General features: G+C 44.3%; 1 protein-coding gene across 2 annotated transcripts in view; it reads right to left on the bottom strand.

The window, feature by feature from the left end:
• Window positions 1-18,178, bottom strand: part of Dcps (Decapping enzyme, scavenger) — a 178,582-nt gene that overhangs the window by 7,000 nt on the left and 153,404 nt on the right. For both annotated transcript variants that reach the window (XM_068361202.1, XM_068361203.1), the window contains exons 4-5: window positions 11,053-11,198; window positions 397-621 (exon numbers count right to left, since the gene is read on the bottom strand). In XM_068361202.1, coding sequence (XP_068217303.1) covers window positions 397-621; window positions 11,053-11,198 — 371 coding nt within the window. The remainder of the gene's footprint in view (window positions 1-396; window positions 622-11,052; window positions 11,199-18,178) is intronic.

Here is an 18,178-nt window from a genome sequence, read left to right as displayed (position 1 = left end):
AGCCAAAGCTTTATAAAGAGTGACAAGATTTTTTTGTTATTAAGACATGTTTTATGATTGCAAATGATTGTAATATTCTGCAATTTCCATTCTACAGCTTTGAGAGACACACGATAAAAGCTCTCCTCTTCATGAAAATGCATGTAACTACATGAGTTGGAATTTTTATGATTATGTATTTATTGCCTTGGTATATGGATGGATGGATTTATTGCCTTGTTTGCCAAGCTGCACGTAAAGCCCTAGATATCTTTTTAAAAAAATCTGTGGTACCATAAAATATGAAATTATGCATTGACTCAGATAATGAGTAGACAAATACATTATTTTCACTCGTGCTAACAAAATTAAAAAAAAAAAAATACAACAAAGGAAGATAAGGAGCAAAGATCTTACCGTGCCTTTATTTAATACATTCTTGAGTAACGGAATGTGGCAAGCTCTGAGGTCCCGAATGCTGGTGATATCTCTGCGATGTACAATGGCTTGCAAGTATAAATTCTCAATCTGTTCGCCTGTCCACTTCAAATCAGGTACGAGAATAAAACCATTTTCTGGATCTGTATCCTCAAATACGATTCTCTCCACTTCTTTTTTGTGTTCAAGTATGTTATAGATCCACTGAAATATATTCATAAAACTCATTATTTTAAACAACTACAGTACTATACTTTGGTAAAGCACTGAATGTTACACCCAACCTGACAGTTAAGCTGGTTAGTAACTCAGCATGGCATTATATTTCTCAAAAATATTCTATGTCCACATAGTACTGTATGATTATTGTCTACATACCAAAATAAAAGCAACACAACTATTATTCCATTTCCATGCACATCAAGAGGAATATCATTGTATGACCCTTACTTCTGGAAGTATAAGCATTGAAAATAATCATCTAAAAAATAGCTATTCTTAATGAAACATTCTATAATATAATTGCCTTATTAGCAAGCACTTTTGAATCCCAGACGCTTCCAATACCAACTTAGAATTAACAGAGGATCGTATGCCGGCTTATTGTCTGTAGAGCAAGCATTCTGGTTCTAAGAAGGCAGGATCCTCCCTCTTCAAGTAGTCTAGGTACAACAACAAGAATTGAGTGGGATCAGAAAATCACAAAATATGTTATTTTTATTAATAAAATAAATTTTTGAATATACTTACCCGATAATCATGTAGCTGTCAACTCCGTTGCCCGACAGAATTCTATGGAGGGATACGCCAGCTATCACAATACTAGAAGGGGGTGTATTTACCAGCGCCACCTGTGGCCAGGTACTCAAGTACTTCTTGTTGACACCTCCTCAATTATTCCTCGGTCCACTGGTTCTCTATGGGGAGGAAGGGAGGGTCGATTAAATCATGATTATCGGGTAAGTATATTCAAAAATTTATTTTATTAATAAAAATAACATTTTTCAATATTAAACTTACCCGATAATCATGTAGCTGATTCACACCCAGGGGGGTGGGTGAAAACCAGTGTACAAGATTAAAGGATAGCTAAGTATCCCATATTTCATATAATCAGTTATCCACAATAACAATGAAATAATAAGTACCTGGTAAGGAAGTCGACTTGAACCGTTACTCTGCCTTTAATAAGATCGTCTTCCTTACTGAGCGCAGCGTTCCTCTTGGGAGGCTGAATCAACTCAAAGGTGCTAAAGTATACAGGGCTGCAACCCATACTAAAGGACCTCATCACAACCTTTAACCTTGGCGCTTCTCAAGAAAGAATTGACCACCCGCCAAATCAACAAGGATGTGGAAGGCTTCTTAGCCGACCGTACAACCCATAAAAAGTATTCAAGAGAAAGGTTAAAAAGTTATGGGATTATGGGAATGTAGTGGCTGAGCCCTCGCCTACTACTGCATTCGTTGCTACGAATGGACCCAGGGTGTAGCAGTACTCGTAAAGAGACTGGACATCTTTGAGATAGAATGATGCGAACACTGACTTGTTTCTCCAATAGGTTGCATCCATAACACTCTGCAGAGAACGGTTCTGTTTGAAGGCCACTGAAGTAGCCACAGCTCTCACTTCATGTGTCCTTACCTTCAGCAAAGCAAGGTCTTCTTCCTTCAGATGAGAATTTGCTTCTCTAATCAGAAGCCTGATGTAGTAAGAAACTGAGTTCTTAGACATTGGTAGAGAAGGCTTCTTGATAGCACACCATAAGGCTTCTGATTGTCCTCGAGATGGTTTTGACCTTCTTAGATAGTACTTAAGAGCTCTAACTGGGCAAAGTACTCTCTCCAGTTCGTTCCCCACCATGTTGGACAGGCTTGGGATCTCGAACGACTTAGGCCAAGGACGGGAAGGAAGCTCGTTTTTAGCCAAAAAACCGAGCTGCAAGGAACATGTAGCCGTTTCAGATGTGAAACCTATGGTCCTGCTGAAGGCGTGGATCTCACTTACTCTTTTACCTGTTGCTAAGCACACGAGGAAAAGAGTTTTTAATGTGAGGTCCTTAAAAGAGGCTGATTGGAGCGGTTCAAATCCTGATGACATTAGGAACCTTAGGACCACGTCTAGATTCCAGCCTGGAGTGGACAACCGACGTTCCTTTGAGGTCTCAAAAGACCTAAGGAGGTCCTGTAGATCTTTGTTGGAGGAAAGATCCAAGCCTCTGTGGCGGAAAACCGCTGCCAACAAACTTCTGTAACCCTTGATCGTAGGAGCTGATAGGGATCTTACGTTCCTTAGATGTAACAGGAAGTCAGCAATCTGGGTTACATTGGTACTGGTTGAGGAAAACTGCATTGGCCTTGCACCAGCTTCGGAAGACTTCCCATTAAGACTGATAGACTCTGAGAGTGGATGTCGTCCTTGCTCTGGCAATCGCTCTGGCTGCCTCCTTCGAAAAGCCTCTAGCTCTTGAGAGTCTTTCGATAGTCTGAAGGCAGTCAGACGAAGAGCGTGGAGGTTGGGTGTACCTTCTTTACGTGAGGTTGACGCAGAAGGTCCACTCTAGGAGGAAGAGTCCTGGGAACGTCGACCAGCCATTGCAGTACCTCAGTGAACCATTCTCTCGCGGGCCAGAGGGGAGCAACCAACGTCAGCCGTGTCCCTTTGTGAGAGGCGAACTTCTGAAGTACCCTGTTGACAATCTTGAACGGCGGGAATGCATACAGGTTGAGATGGGACCAATCCAGCAGAAAGGCATCCACGCGAACTGCTGCTGGGTCTGGAATCGGAGAACAATACAAGAGGAGCCTCTTGGTCATCGAGGTAGCGAAAAGATCTATGGTTGGCTGACCCCACAGGGCCCAAAGTCTGCTGCAAACATTCTTGTGAAGGGTCCACTCTGTGGGGAAGACCTGACCCTTCCGGCTGAGGCGATCTGCCATGACATTCATATCGCCCTGAATGAGCCTCGTTACCAGCGTGAGCTTTCGATCTTTTGACCAAATGAGGAGGTCCCTTGCGATCTCGAACAACTTCCTCGAATGAGTCCCTCCCTGCTTGGAGATGTAAGCCAAGGCTGTGGTGTAGTCGGAGTTCACCTCCACCACCTTGTTAAGCTGGAGGGACTTGAAGTTTATCAAGGCCAAATGAACTGCCAACAACTCCTTGCAATAGATGTGAAGTGTCCTTTGCTCCTGATTCCATGTTCCCGAGCATTCCTGTCCGTCCAGTGTCGCACCCCAGCCCGTGTCCGATGCGTCCGAGAAGAGACGGTGGTCGGAGGTCTGAACAGCCAAAGGTAGACCTTCCTTGAGAAGAATGCTGTTCTTCCACCACGTTAGAGTAGACCTCATCTCTTCGGAAACAGGAACTGAGCCCGTCTCTAGCGTCATGTCCTTTATCCAGTGAGCAGCTAGATGATACTGAAGGGGGCGGAGGTGGAGTCTCCCTAACTCGATGAACAGGGCCAGCGATGAAAGTGTCCCTGTTAGACTCATCCACTGCCTGACTAAGCATCGGTTCCTTCTCAGCATGCTCTGGATGCATTCTAGGGCTTGGAAGATCCTTGGGGCCGACGGACAAGTCCGAAAAGCTCGACTCTGAAGATCCATACCCAAGGAGACAATGGTCTGGGATGGAACGAGCTGAGACTCCTCAAAATTGACCAGGAGGCCCAGTTCCTTGGTCAGATCCATAGTCCATTTGAAAATCTCCAGACAGCGACGACTTGAGGGAGCTCTTAAAAGCCAGTCGTCTGACGGAGCCGGACACAAGATCATGATACTGCTGCACAGTCTGTAAACTGTCAATCATGGGCAAGCGAGGAAGTACAGTGACAACCCGAATCTGTCTAGACTGTCTGGGTCGTACAGACAACTCCTTAACGGGTTGCTGAGGTTGCCGCACTGCGTCACAACAAGTCCCTTCTGTTGGTTGTTGAACGTCTTCCCCGTGACACATTGACTCCGTAAACAAAAAATCCTCTAACAAGGACTAAGCTTGGACTGCATGTCATGCAACACAGCTCAAGATCTATGGGAGCAGGTGTGGTAACAGACGGGATTAGCGGCTGAAGTGTAACCATTACCTTCCCTGTAAGCATGTTATGCTTAAATAAAAGTCCATAAGAGGTTATGCAGCTAAAGGCTCCCTCCAAATGACAGAGTCCTCAAGGGAATATCAGAAGGAGGGAGAAAAGAACTTTCTCATCTACAGGGACCTTATCCTAGAAAAGCTAAGTTCTCTGAGTGAGGGTTCACTGGTGCAAAGCAGCAGACTAGAAGGCAACGTTATGAAACTGCTTGACAGTCTAGTGAGTTGGCAACAACCCAAGATGTGTTGAGAAGCATGCGGTAAGGTATGCAGAGCATGATGTATGCAGAGTATGCTGTATGCAGAGCATGCTGTATGTAGAGCATGTTGTATGCAGAGCATGCTGAATGCAGAGCATGCTGTATGCAGAGCATGTTGTATGCAGAGCATGCTGAATGCAGAGCATGCTGAATGCTGAGCATGTAGTAAGCAGAGCCTGCTGTAAGCAGAGCCTGCTGAAAGGAAAGCAGAGCGTGTGCATGGCGTTTAACATTTCTCAGAAATTCCATGACCAGTGCTAGAGTGCTTTATGCATGCTTGCATGGGGTTTAAACCATGGTATGCTGAACAGCAGAGTCAGAACGAGCTGGAACAACAATAGTGTGGTTTCCTCTTCAAGACTCCGATGAGGGAACACCTGAGGCTCAGTCTGCAAAGGCTGAATAAAAGACAAGCAGAAGGAAGGCGCATGGGTGGAGGAGGCTGACTCCTAGCATGAGTGGTTGAACCCAAGGGTTGCGCTTGCTGAGCGGTTGGCGGAAGCGGAGTAGCAAGTTCCAGTTCCTGTGGTGTGAGCGGAGCGCGATGAGGAAGAGGCTGCGCAGAACAAGGTAAATGTCTCGCAAGCTGAGGCTCCTGAGGCGCAAGGCTAAGGTGTTGTGGTGCTTGCCTTATGGAGGGTTGAGCTCGCTGCAGCAAGAGCTGAGGAAACTGACTCATGGACGGGAGAGGTTGTTGTACCTCAACCGAGTGTTGCATCACTGGTGGAGCAGCAAGTGGAGGCGGAGGAAGAGAGGTATAATCCTCCTGATCCCAATGTAAAGGTTGCCTTAAGAAAGGCGGAGGCTGAACACCACAGGGAACAGCAAACTCAGCACGTGTCTCAACATCGTACGCCTGGCAGGTGGAACTGCTGGCAGGTGGTACTGCGATCAGGCGGAGCGAGTGTAGGTGGAGGGAGTGTAGGCGGAGGCGGAGGAGCAACACTCTCAGCCCGACACTCACGCATCAAGTCCGAAAGCTGTGCTTGCATGGACTGTAGTAGAGTCCACAACATCATACGCCTGGCAGATGGTACTGTGATCAGGCGGAGCGAGTGTAGGAGGAGGGAGTGTAGGCGGAGGCGGAGGAGCAACACTCTCAGCCCGACACTCACTCATCAAGTCCGAAAGCTGTGCTTGCATGGACTGTAGTAGAGTCCACAACATCGTACGCCTGGCAGATGGTACTGTGATCAGGCGGAGCGAGTGTAGGAGGAGGGAGTGTAGGCGGAGGCGGAGGAGGGAGTGTAGGCGGAGGCGGAGGAGCAACACTCTCAGCCCGACACTCACTCATCAAGTCCGAAAGCTGTGCTTGCATGGACTGTAGTAGAGTTCACAACATCGTACGCCTGGCAGATGGTGCTGCGACCAGGCGGAGCAGGTGCAGGCTGGGCGAGCACAGGCGGAGCAGGTGCAGGCTGGGCGAGCACAGGCGGAGCGAGAACAGGTGGAGGGAGTGTAGGCGGAGGAGGAGGTGCAACACTCTCAGCCCGACACTCACGCATCAAGACCGAAAGTTGTGACTGTATGGACTGCAGTAGAGTTAACTTGGGGTCGGCAGACACTAAGTTCTGCTGAGGTAAAGCCTTAACAGCAGAGATCTGTTGTGGCAGAACCTTACTCCTCTTAGGCGGAGTGTAATCAACTGATGACTGAGGAGAGTCAGAGCTAACCCAATGACTGCATTCGGGTTGTGAACTTTAACTTCGTACGTCTGGCATAGGTCTGGACTTAACGTTTAAGAAGTCTTGAGACCTGAGACCAGCGTTACTCTGCCTTTATTTTCTCCCCTAATCTCTTCTGCAGACGAGCAAAATAAGGGCTCAATCGTCTGCGGGTGGGAGTGACGGTCTCGGTAAGACACGCCCACAACCACCGAGAATACTTCTGTGCGCCGATCAAGGCCTGCTGAACCCTTATGCCCTTCGACATTGCTTCTCCCCTGGGCTTGGGAGCTTGCAAGAGGTCCTTACTGGGAGGACGACTGGCGCGCACAAAAGTACCCTCACGCACTAATCACTTATCACTTTGATTTCTGTTTGCACTTATTTCACTGAACTCGAAACTTTAAGTGGTTTGTACCTGAAATACGCAATTCTATCCTTTCTCAAAGTTAGTAATTGCGAAAACAGAATTACAATGTAACAGAAAAATCTAATGAAAGATAATTCAGTGGTTGGAAAGAGACTAAACACTAGATCACTCTAGAAACGTTTAGTTTCTTCCCCTAAAGAGACTAGGGAGAAGAGCAAAAAACGATAACGACGTTACTCGTACGCCTGGCAGGCTTGAATGAAACGTTTATCCTCTTTCTCCCTCCGTCTCTATCTCTCTCTCTCTCTCTCTCTCTCTTGACTTAGAACCTGAGAGAAGAGCCCAATCATATATATCGTTAAAACATATTATTGTTAAAGGAAAAAAACTGAAAAGTTCCTTTATTAGGATCAAAACCATTAAGTTAAGAAAGAATGAACAAAACGCTAGACACGGTTACTCTTACTGCAACGTGAAACCGTGAACATTCTTTCTCTATCGTAACGATAGAGTGCAAGTTGAACGTTCTGAACGTCAACAACTGCAGAGACAAAACAAAACGTTAGTTCAGCTTTGAAAACAGTACGAGACTGTCAAAGAAAATCTTTCAAACTCTGTGGCGGAAATAGCATAATATGTTAACAGGTAAAACCGAAATGACGGGCTCAAAGTTTATTAACTTCGGTAAAAGACCGCCTACTATTAGGAAGGTCGAATATAAACAAATATAAAAATTAATTTTAATGAGTTTATAATAAAAGGAAGTTAATCGAAGAGGCCTATAAGAGGCGGAGAGATATAAAATAAATCTATAACTTTGTTAAGCAAAATTAAGAAAGAGAGTCTATACTCTCTTAGACACCAACACTTCCATCTAAGGGAAGGGTCGGCCATTGAAAAGTGAACGAGAGTTCATACTCTCTCGTCACCAAAATTAATCAAATTAATTCCAAAAGCTAACTAAGCTAATATAGAAGTTTCCAGTAAAGCGACAGCCGAAATCAAAGAGAAATACTTCACCAAAGTCGTGAAAATACTCCAAGAACATAAGCGTATCCCAGAACGTCTTGCCGGAAGCACGACAGAGGAATAATTGAGGAGGTGTCAACAAGAAGTACTTGAGTACCTGGCCACAGGTGGCGCTGGTAAATACACCCCCTTCTAGTATTGTGATAGCTGGCGTATCCCTCCATAGAATTCTGTCGGGCAACGGAGTTGACAGCTACATGATTATCGGGTAAGTTTAATATTGAAAATTTAAAGGTATATGTTTTTTTCTAGCCACACAAACCCGGGTCTTTTAATTAGAGAGAAGTTTTCAGTGCGAGTAGGAGACAGTCGTCAAATTTAGATAACGAACGAGGAGTTCCACACCTTGCCGAGATTAAAGGTCTAAGGTCTGTACAGCTAGGAAAAATACAAAATACTTTGAAAATTTGTGATTTGTTCCTACGCAGCATACAAACCCTCATCCTTTAATAAGGAAGATTCACTGCTTGGTGATTTGGAAGTTCCCTTAGAACCTACACAGGATGGCTAATTTTCTTCCAAGGAAGTGATCACCCCTTGATCTGTAACAAAGCAAAGCGATAATGCCAGCAACCTCCTACCTGACTTTCAAAGGGATGAAAGGTTGATAGGACCTGGGCTGTAAATGCAAGCATGTACCTGATCAAACTAGAGACACCTTTGCCCTACAGGGGATGCTAGTTGGAAATATATACCTTTTATGATGATCAATGGGTTGGTATAAGAATCACCTTTAGACCCAAAGAATGGAACTCAGAAGTGTAACTCGTCCGGATCAGGTCTGAACCAGCATGTAACGTTTAGACCGCTTGGTCTCCGAGAGGGGTGACAGAAGAATGAAGGAGACAAACCAGTCATACTACCGTACATTCACACTTATAGATATCTACGAGAAGCATCCTTGTCCCATGTGGGACAACATTGGATCCGTTTCTCTAGTTACGGCTCATTTTGTCTTTACCTACACATACACCGAATAGTCTGGCCTATACTTTCCACATTCTCCTCTGTCCTCATACACGTGACAACACTGAGATTACCAAACAATTCTTCTTTGCTTAAGGGGATAACTTCAGCAATGTAATTGTTCAGTGGCTTCTTTCCTCTTGGTAAGGGTAGAAAAGGCTCTTTAGCTATGGTAAGCAGCTCTTCCAGGAGATAGACACTCTAAAATCAAACCATTGTTCTCTTGTCTTGGGTAGTGCCATAGCCTTCGTACCATGGGCTTCCACTGTCTTGGATTAAAGTTCTCTTGCTTGAGGTTCACCCAGGCTTGCTGTTTACCTTATTTCTCTTCCTCCTATTTCTTTTTAAGTTTTTACATGCCTGAGGACTATGAAGTGTGAAGTAGATGATCAATGGAGAAGTACTGAATGGAGACGACTGAGAAAATCAAACCGAGGCCCTTTACGTCAATAAGCATAGAAGGAGATAACGATGATGATGCTGACAATAATGATGATACATGAAAGATCTAATTTAATGCTATTACTGTTCTTAGTAAAATTTTATTTTGTTTGTTCATTACTTCTCTTGCAGTTTTTTATTTCCTTGTTTCCTCTCCTCACTGGGCAGTTTTTCCCTTTTGGACCCCTTAGGCTTATAGCATCTTGCTTTTCTAATTAGGATTGTAGCTTAGCTTGTAATAATAATAATAATAATAATAATAATACTGTACTCTCGGAAGTAAAAGGCCATGAAGATAGTCTGCTTTCCCAGACTCCAGCCTTTAATACTTGTCACATTGACAGGTTTCTCCTGAAAGCAAGAGTGGGGTTAATACCCCTGATTTCCTGAACTCTAGTCACAGCTGGCACCCCAACCCTCTCGTCAGTTGAGGCGTACGCTCTACGAATTGTCTCGAAGCCAGAAAGATATCATGTTCCTTGACACCTCTTTCTTGGACCTGCCAGCAATAACAAAAAATCTCTGAGAATCAGGCTGGGCGTCGGGTTCTTCTCAAATAAAACTGCAGAGCCTTCAAAAGACACAAGAGCATCTACTCTCAATCACTACCCGACGCCTCCCAAAAAGAGGGGACGGAGAAGGATTCGAACTTGGGGTCATGTGTTGCCAAGTTCTGGGTTTTATCCAAGAAGTCAGACACAAAACTGAACGAGACCTTCCACACCTTGAGAGTTAGATCCATGTCTCCCAAACTCCTCAAAGGCTCAAATGGGGTATATGAAAAAGCTTTGAGGACTAGAGTCACATCCCATTCTGGGGACTGAGATCCCAAGGTAGACAAGACTGTTTGAAGCTCCTCCCAAGCAAAAACAACATCCAAGAAGTGGAGAAGTTCATGCCCTTTAATTAGAAGACTATGCCCAAGGACGAGCGGTAGTCCTTTGACAGTTGCAACTGAGAGGTGCTTCTCTCCGCAAAGGAAGACAAGACGAAGAAATCTGCGATCTGTGATAGAGTTGCTCCAACCAGAGATATATACCTTTTACTACAACAATCGCAAAGATGACTCACTTAGCCTAGTAAAAAAAATGTAGAGGAGGTATCCATACATCTCATTATTATTATTATTTGCTAAGCTACAACCCTAGTTGGAAAAGCAGGATGTTATAAGCCCAGGGGCTCCAACAGGGAAAATAGCTCAGTGAGGAAAGGAGACGAAGTAAAATAAAATATTTTAAGAAGAGCAACAACATTAAAATAAACATTGAGCATGTTGCATCCTGGTTTATCTGTCAGGGTTGTAGCGTAGCTAGTAATAATAATAATGATGATAATGAGTATCTATAAGAGATTTGCTGGCGTAAAGTAGGCAAATAATGTTCTTACCTACATAGAACCAGAGACTGCCCTTTTGCCAACATGGCCTCATGAAACTTTCTACTGATATTTGGGAAAGAAGTGTCCACGGTTACTGAAGTTTCACAAATTACAATTACATACATAATGGATTTGTAATAATGTGCAATATAGTAAGTGAATGTTATCTACAACTACAATGGAAAGGCCTATTTACCAAAAAGAAAGAGGAAAAGAAAAGACAGACATAATGCAAATGCCTGGAAATATCAAATAGTTACCAGAAAATTACACTGCAGTACAAAATCTTTGCTACCAAATCTGGAGAGAAACATTTTTTATATAAAACTAAGTAAATTCAGGGATCAACAATATAAAATGTGACAAATTACTTTCAAGTTTGCAGCACTCACACAAACATTCAACTATACAAAAAAAGGTGTCTTTCATCTGTCTCACTTGTTTACTAAACGAACTGGATTCGATAAAAGGTTTGGTAACATCTTTGTAGAGCTCTGGAGTCTCATTTACAAAAGACGAAGCTTGTTTCTCGAATCGCAAAATGTGCTTTTCTTCGGCAGGATAGATTATTGTTGCTTTCATCTCTGTTGAAACGAAAAAAAAATCTGTTAATTAGTTTCCACTTGAATTTATATAACAAACCAAAAAGCTTTGTTAATTAATTTCAGAGGTTGTTATAAAATAGATGAAAAAAACTTTAACTAATCTTAACAGAACTTTTTAAAGCTAATCTCCCAATACTAATAATACTAATTTCCTTTGAATTTGTAGAGGAACATTTCATAATGTAATAAAGTTCAATTCCTATCTATTCAATTATCTTTTATTCATTTAAATTTGGCCAGGCATAATAAACCTCTAAATAGCAAATTTCACATAAAAATTACATATTTAAAGTACTGTAACTTATATTTTTCCTAATGATGCAATACTTGAGATCTTTATTAGGGAATATACTTTTGGCAAAGCTGGATAACTACCCTCAGACTTTTAGCGAGGTGCAACTACCCAACTGTTAGTTAGCGGGGGGTAGTACCGATTATCCTGCTCACAGACACACCTGTGGTCTATCGTCATATTTGCTTGCAGGCAGGACTTACCGGGGGATATGTGATAGGATGTTACTTTTGGCAAAGCTGAAATACAAGCCACAAGAATTTTAGCAAGGGTTAACAATCCATCCCACTAGTTAGCAGGAGGGGGCGTGGGATAGCTGGCTACCCCACTCACTCACACACCTGGGCTGAGCACCCACTTTGCTTGCAGGCAGGACTTCTTGAGAGACAGGTGCTGGCAGACCAATCTGTATAAATAGCTCCAGGTTTGTATCATTAGAAAAATGTTATTTTTATTAATAAAATAAATTTTTTAATATACTTACCCGGTGATCATATAAGCTGCAACTCTGTTGCTCGACAGAAAAACCTACGGTCAAAATACGCCAGCGATCGCTATGCAGGTGGGGGTGTACATCAACAGCGCCATCTGTCGAGCAGGTACTTAGTACTCCAAGTAAACAAAGAACCAATTTTCTCCTCGGTCCACTGGGTCTCTATTGGGGAGGAAGGGAGGGTCCTTTAATATATGATCACCGGGTAAGTATATTCAAAAATTTATTTTATTAATAAAAATAACATTTTTCAATATTAAACTTAGCCGGTGATCATATAAGCTGATCCACACCCAGGGGGGTGGGTAGAGACCAGCATTACATGTTTACATTATTATGAGCTAAGTATTTTGTATTTCATTTTAGCAGTTATTCAAAATAACAAACATAAAATAAATAAGTACCTGGTAAGGAAGTCGACTTGAACAATTACTCTGCCTTTTAAAGTACGTCTTCCTTACGGAGCCTCACGATCCTCTTAGGATGCTGAGCGACCCCTAGGATCTAAAGTATCAAGGGTTGCAACCCATACAACAGGACCTCATCAAAACCTCTAATCTAGGCGCTTCTCAAGAAATGACTTTGACCACCCGCCAAATCAAGTAGGATGCGAAAGGCTTCTTAGCCTTCCGGACAACCCAAAAACAATAATAAAACATTTCAAGAGAAAGATTAAAAAGGTTATGGAATTAGGGAATTGTAGTGGTTGAGCCCTCACCCACTACTGCACTCGTTGCTACGAATGGTCCCAGAGTGTAGCAGTTCTCGTAAAGAGACTGGACATTCTTAAGATAAAAAGACGCGAACACTGATTTGCTTTTCCAATAGGTTGCGTCGATTATACTTTGCAGAGATCTATTTTGTTTAAAGGCCACGGAAGTTGCGACAGCTCTAACTTCGTGTGTCCTTACCTTCAGCAAAGCTTGGTCTTCCTCATTCAGATGGGAATGAGCTTCTCGTATTAACAGTCTGATAAAATAGGATAAAGCATTCTTTGACATAGGCAAAGATGGATTCTTAACTGAACACCATAAAGCTTCAGACGGGCCTCGTAAAGGTTTTTAAATAGAACTTAAGAGCTCTTACAGGACATAAGACTCTTTCTAGTTCATTTCCAACCATACGATAAGTTTGGAATATCGAACGATATTGGTCAAGGCCGAGAAGGCAGATCGTGTTTGGCTAGAAAACCAAGTTGTAGAACATGTAGCCGATGTTCTTGCTGAAGGCATGAATCTCACTGACTCTTTTAGCTGTGGCTAAGCATATCAGGAAAAGAGTCTTTAAGGTGAGATCTTTCAGGGAGGCTGATTGTAGCGGTTCGAACCTGTCTGACATAAGGAATCTTAGTACCACGTCTAAATTCCAACCAGGTGTAACCAAACGACGCTCCTTCGTGGTCTCAAAAGACTTAAGGAGGTCCTGTAGATCTTTATTGTTGGAAAGATCTAAGCCTCTGTGACGGAAGACTGATGCCAACATGCTTCTGTAACCCTTGATAGTGGGAGCTGAAAGAGATCGTTCTTTCCTCAGATATAAGAGAAAGTCAGCTATTTGAGTTACAGAGGTACTGGTCGAGGATACGGATACTGACTTGCACCAGTTTCGGAAGATTTCCCACTTCGATTGGTAGACTCTAAGGGTGGATGTTCTCCTTGCTCTAGCAATCGCTCTGGCTGCCTCCTTCGAAAAGCCTCTAGCTCTCGAGAGTCTTTCGATAGTCTGAAGGCAGTCAGATGAAGAGCGTGGAGGCCTTGGTGTACCTTCTTTACGCGTGGCTGACGTAGAAGGTCCACCCTTAGGGGAAGTGTTCTGGGAACGTCTACTAGCCATCGAAGTACCTCGGTGAGCCATTCTCTCGCGGGCCAGAGGGAAGCAACTAGCGTCAACCTTGTCCCTTCGTGAGAGGCGAACTTCTGCAGTACCTTGTTGACAATCTTGAACGGAGGGAATGCATATAGATCTAGATGTGACCAATCTAGTAGAAAGGCATCTATATGAACTGCTGCTGGGTCCGGGATTGGTGAGCAAAATATTGGGAGCCTCTTGGTCATCGAGGTTGCGAAGAGATCTATGGTTGGCTGGCCCCAGGTGGCCCAAAGTCTCTTGCATACATCCTTGTGGAGGGTCCATTCTATTGGAATTATTTGTCCCTTCCGAATGAGACAATCTGCCATGACATTCAAGTTGCCTTGGATGAACCTCGTTACTAGTGATATGTCTAGACCTTTTGACCAGGTGAGGAGGTCCCTTGCGATCTCGTACAATGTCAGAGAGTAGGTCCCTCCTTGCTTGGAGATGTACGCCAAAGCCATGGTGTTGTCCGAGTTCACCTCCACCACTTTGCCTTGAAGGAGAGACCTGAAGCTTTTCCAGGTCAGACGTACTGCCAGTAGCTCCTTGCAGTTGAAATGCATTGTCCTTTGACTCGAGTTCCATAATCCCGAGCATTCCCTACCGTCTAATGTCGCACCCCAGCCTACGTCCGATGCGTCCGAGAAGAGAACGTGGTTGGGAGTCTGAACAGTCAGGGGAAGACCCTCTCTAAGGTTGATATAGTCCTTTCACCAAGTCAGACAAGACTTTATCTTTCCGGAAACCGGGATCGAGACCGCTTCTAGCGTCTTGTCCTTTTTCCAGTGAAAAGCTAGATGGTAAAGAAGAGGACGGAGGTGTAGTCTTCCTAGTGACACAAATTGATCCACGGATGACAGTGTCCCTACCAGACTCATCCACAGCCTGACTGGGCAGCGTTCCTTCTTCAGCATCTTCTGGATGGATAGCAGGGCTGGGGGCTGATCGTCTTGTTCAGCAACGTCCTCATCAGAGGGTTCCTTATCCGAAACTGATGGGGAAACGGCAACGGAGTGGGCAACGTCTGACTCGCTGAATCCGGTCGCACTGGTGGATGCGTGACGGAGCCGGACGCAATATCATGGCACTGCTGCACAGTCTGTGAACTGTCAACAACCATGGGTGCGCGAGGAAGTACAGCGTCAACCCGAAACTGTCTAGACTGTCTGGGTTGTGCAGTCAACACCCTACCGGGTTGCTGAGGTTGACGCACTGCGTCACAACAAGTCACCTCTGCTGGTTGTTGAACGTCCTGAACGTCAACAACCACCTCCGAGCGTCGCTTAACGTCAACGTGCGACTGGCAACCCACACTGGGTCGCATCGGTGGAGGAACCACCTCAACTGGCAGACGCGAGTAGGTTACCTCAGCGTCAACAGGGCGCACAACCGACCGGTTGGAAGGTTGTTGGCCAGAAGGAGGAACCACCTCAACTGGCAGACGCGAGTAGGTTACCTCAGCGTCAACAGGGCGCACAACCAACCGGTTGGAAGGTTGTTGGCCAGAAGGTTCTTCTCCGCATTTAAGTCCTCTATCAAGGACGCAAGCTTGGACTGCATGTCTTGCAGCAAAGCCCATTTAGGGTCTACGGGAGCAGGTGTGGCAACAGACGGGGTTAGCAACTGAGGCGGAACCATTTACCATCCCTGAAAGCCTTGTTATGTGTGACATAATAGTACAGCAAAACTTCAAAGGCTCGACAAAAGTTGAGAAGTTGACCTGTAAACAACTTGGAGCGTCTCCTGGCTAGGCGACAGGGCGAGTCTACCAGAATTGAGAAGTCTATCTGGGCAGAGGCATGAACTCCCAAGCCGAGAACTTCTCTCGTGTCCTATCAGACTCTCGCTCTATAAGCCAGTTTAAAAGAAGGGAAATCAAAGGCTGTATCCCTAAAACTCCTCCTGGTGCAAAAACCAGTCGCCTAGCCAACGTAACGCTCTCTAGGAGAGCGAGAGAGCACTAGCTTAAAAACAACGGCTTCGAAGTAGCTAGGCCTAGTGTAAGTTCTGACGTTTAGGCGAACGAGGAGCAGCAGTTACAAGATCCGGACGAAGATCCTTAAAAAATCATCATGATTTAATTAAAGTCCATAGGAGGCTAAGCAGCTTAAGGCTCCTCTCCAAATGACAGAGTCCTCAAGGGAATATCAGTAGGAGGGAGAACAGCACTTTCTTATCTACAGGAACCTTGTCCGATAAAAGATAGGTTATCTCAGTGAGTCTCTCACTGGTGCATTAGTAGCAGACCAGAAGGTAACGTCATGTAACTGCTTGACAGTCTGTGAACTGTCAACAACTGAACTGTCAACCACAACAGGTGCGTGAGGACATACAGCACTGGTGCATTAGTAGCAGACCAGAAGGCAACGTCATGTAACTGCTTGACAGTCTGTGAACTGTCAACAACTGAACTGTCAACCACAACAGGTGCGTGAGGACATACAGTGTTCACTCGAGACTGCTTTGACTGTCTATACTGAGCAGTCAAAACAACTCTAGAATGCGGAGGTTGACGCACCGCGTCAAAACAAAACAACTTAGACTGTTGTTGTACCTCGCGAACGTCAACGGAAGGTTCCGTGCGTTACTGAACGTCAACATGCGGCTGGCAGGGTACACTGGAACGCATGGGTGGCGGGACTCTCTCAGCTGGAGTGCGGCAGAAGGTCGCCTCAGCGTCCACCGGACGCACAACCGTGTTGGTTGTAGGCTAGAGGTTGGTGCAGTGTCAACCTTCTCCGCACGAAAGTCCCGCATCAATGACGTTAACTGAGACTGCATGGTCTGCAGCAAAGACCACTTAGGGTCTACAGGAGCAGGTGCGGCAACAGACGGTGTGACTGCCTGATGCGGTACCGCTTTGCCTCTCTTAGGAGGTGAGCAGTCGTCGGAAGACTGCAGCGAGTCCGAACTGACCCAGTGGCTACAACTGGGCCGTTGGACTTGCGCGGAAGGGACCGACTTGCGCTTAATAAGCTGCGAGACCTTGGTCCATGGTTTCTTACGAGAAACCTCTTCCGCAGACGAGAAATAAATGGGCTCTCTCGTCTTTGTGTGGGTGGGGCGATCTTGGGTAGATACGCCCGAAACCACGGAGGGAAACGTCTGTTCGCTGATCAAGGCCTGACGAACCCATACGTCGTTCGACATTACTTCTCCCCTGGGCTTGGGAGCTTGCAAGAGGTCCCGGACTAGGTGAACGACAGGCACGAACAGACGAACCCTCGGACGCAACACTGTAACACTTTGCGCATATCACTTTATCACTTCGATTTTCTGTTTTGCACTTATTTCACTGAAATCGAAACTTTTACTGATTTCTACCTGAAACACGCAATTCTACCCTTCATTAAAAGGTAGTAATTGCGAAAACAGTCGTATAATGCAGCTCATTAATACTAGCAAAAAACAGAAAACATATATAAAGATAAAGAATTCAGTGGCTGGGAAAGAGACTAAACACTAGTTCAAATAAACTACGTTTACAATCTCTCACCGCACATAGCCTGGGGACAAGAATAAAACCCTAGAAACGTTTTACCTTCTTCCCCGTACAGCGACTAGGGACGAGAGTAACGCGAGAACAACGTTACCCGCTTGAACGGAACGTTTTCTCTCCTCTCTCTCCCTCCGTCTCTATCTCTCTCTCTCTTTCTCTCTTGATTTCGCATCTAAGAGAAGAGCCCAATTATATATCGTCAAAAAAACATGTTATTTGACTAAAGGAAAAAACTGAAAGGTTTTCCAAATAAAAAGTTCCTTTAATTTAGAATTTAAAACATTTAAGCTAAGAAAGAATGAACGAAACGTCAGAATCGATTTACTCTTACTGCAAAGTGAAACCGTGATACACTCTCTCTCTATCGTAACGATAGAGCGCATGTTGAACGTCCTGAACGTCAACAACTGCGTAGTCTAAAAAAACTAAACGTTAGTTCATCTTAGAAAACAGTACGAAGGCTATCAAAGAAATTCTTTCATAAAACATTAAATTTAAAAAGTTTTAAATTCTTTAAAGGCTAAATACGATATAAAGGGCTCAACGTTGATTAACTTCGGTTCCAAGTTAGGACCGCCTACTATCAGGAAAGGTCGCATATAAACAAAACATAAAAATTTATTTTTATATGTTTATAATAAATGGAAAGTTAATCGAAGAGGCCTAATAAAGGCGGAGAGATATAAAATATATAGATCTATAACGTGTTAAGCAAAATTACTAAAAATCTAAACACACTTCCGTCTAAGGGAAGGATCGGCCATTTAAAAGTGAAAGAGAGTCCATACTCTCTTTGTCACCATAATTAAATCTATCCAAAA

The sequence above is a fragment of the Palaemon carinicauda genome, chromosome 37 (genome assembly GCF_036898095.1).
Source record: "Palaemon carinicauda isolate YSFRI2023 chromosome 37, ASM3689809v2, whole genome shotgun sequence".
NCBI classification, from domain to species: Eukaryota; Metazoa; Arthropoda; class Malacostraca; order Decapoda; family Palaemonidae; genus Palaemon; species Palaemon carinicauda.
Note: the sequence above shows the minus strand (reverse complement) of the source record. Positions and strands in the feature narration are given on the sequence as shown.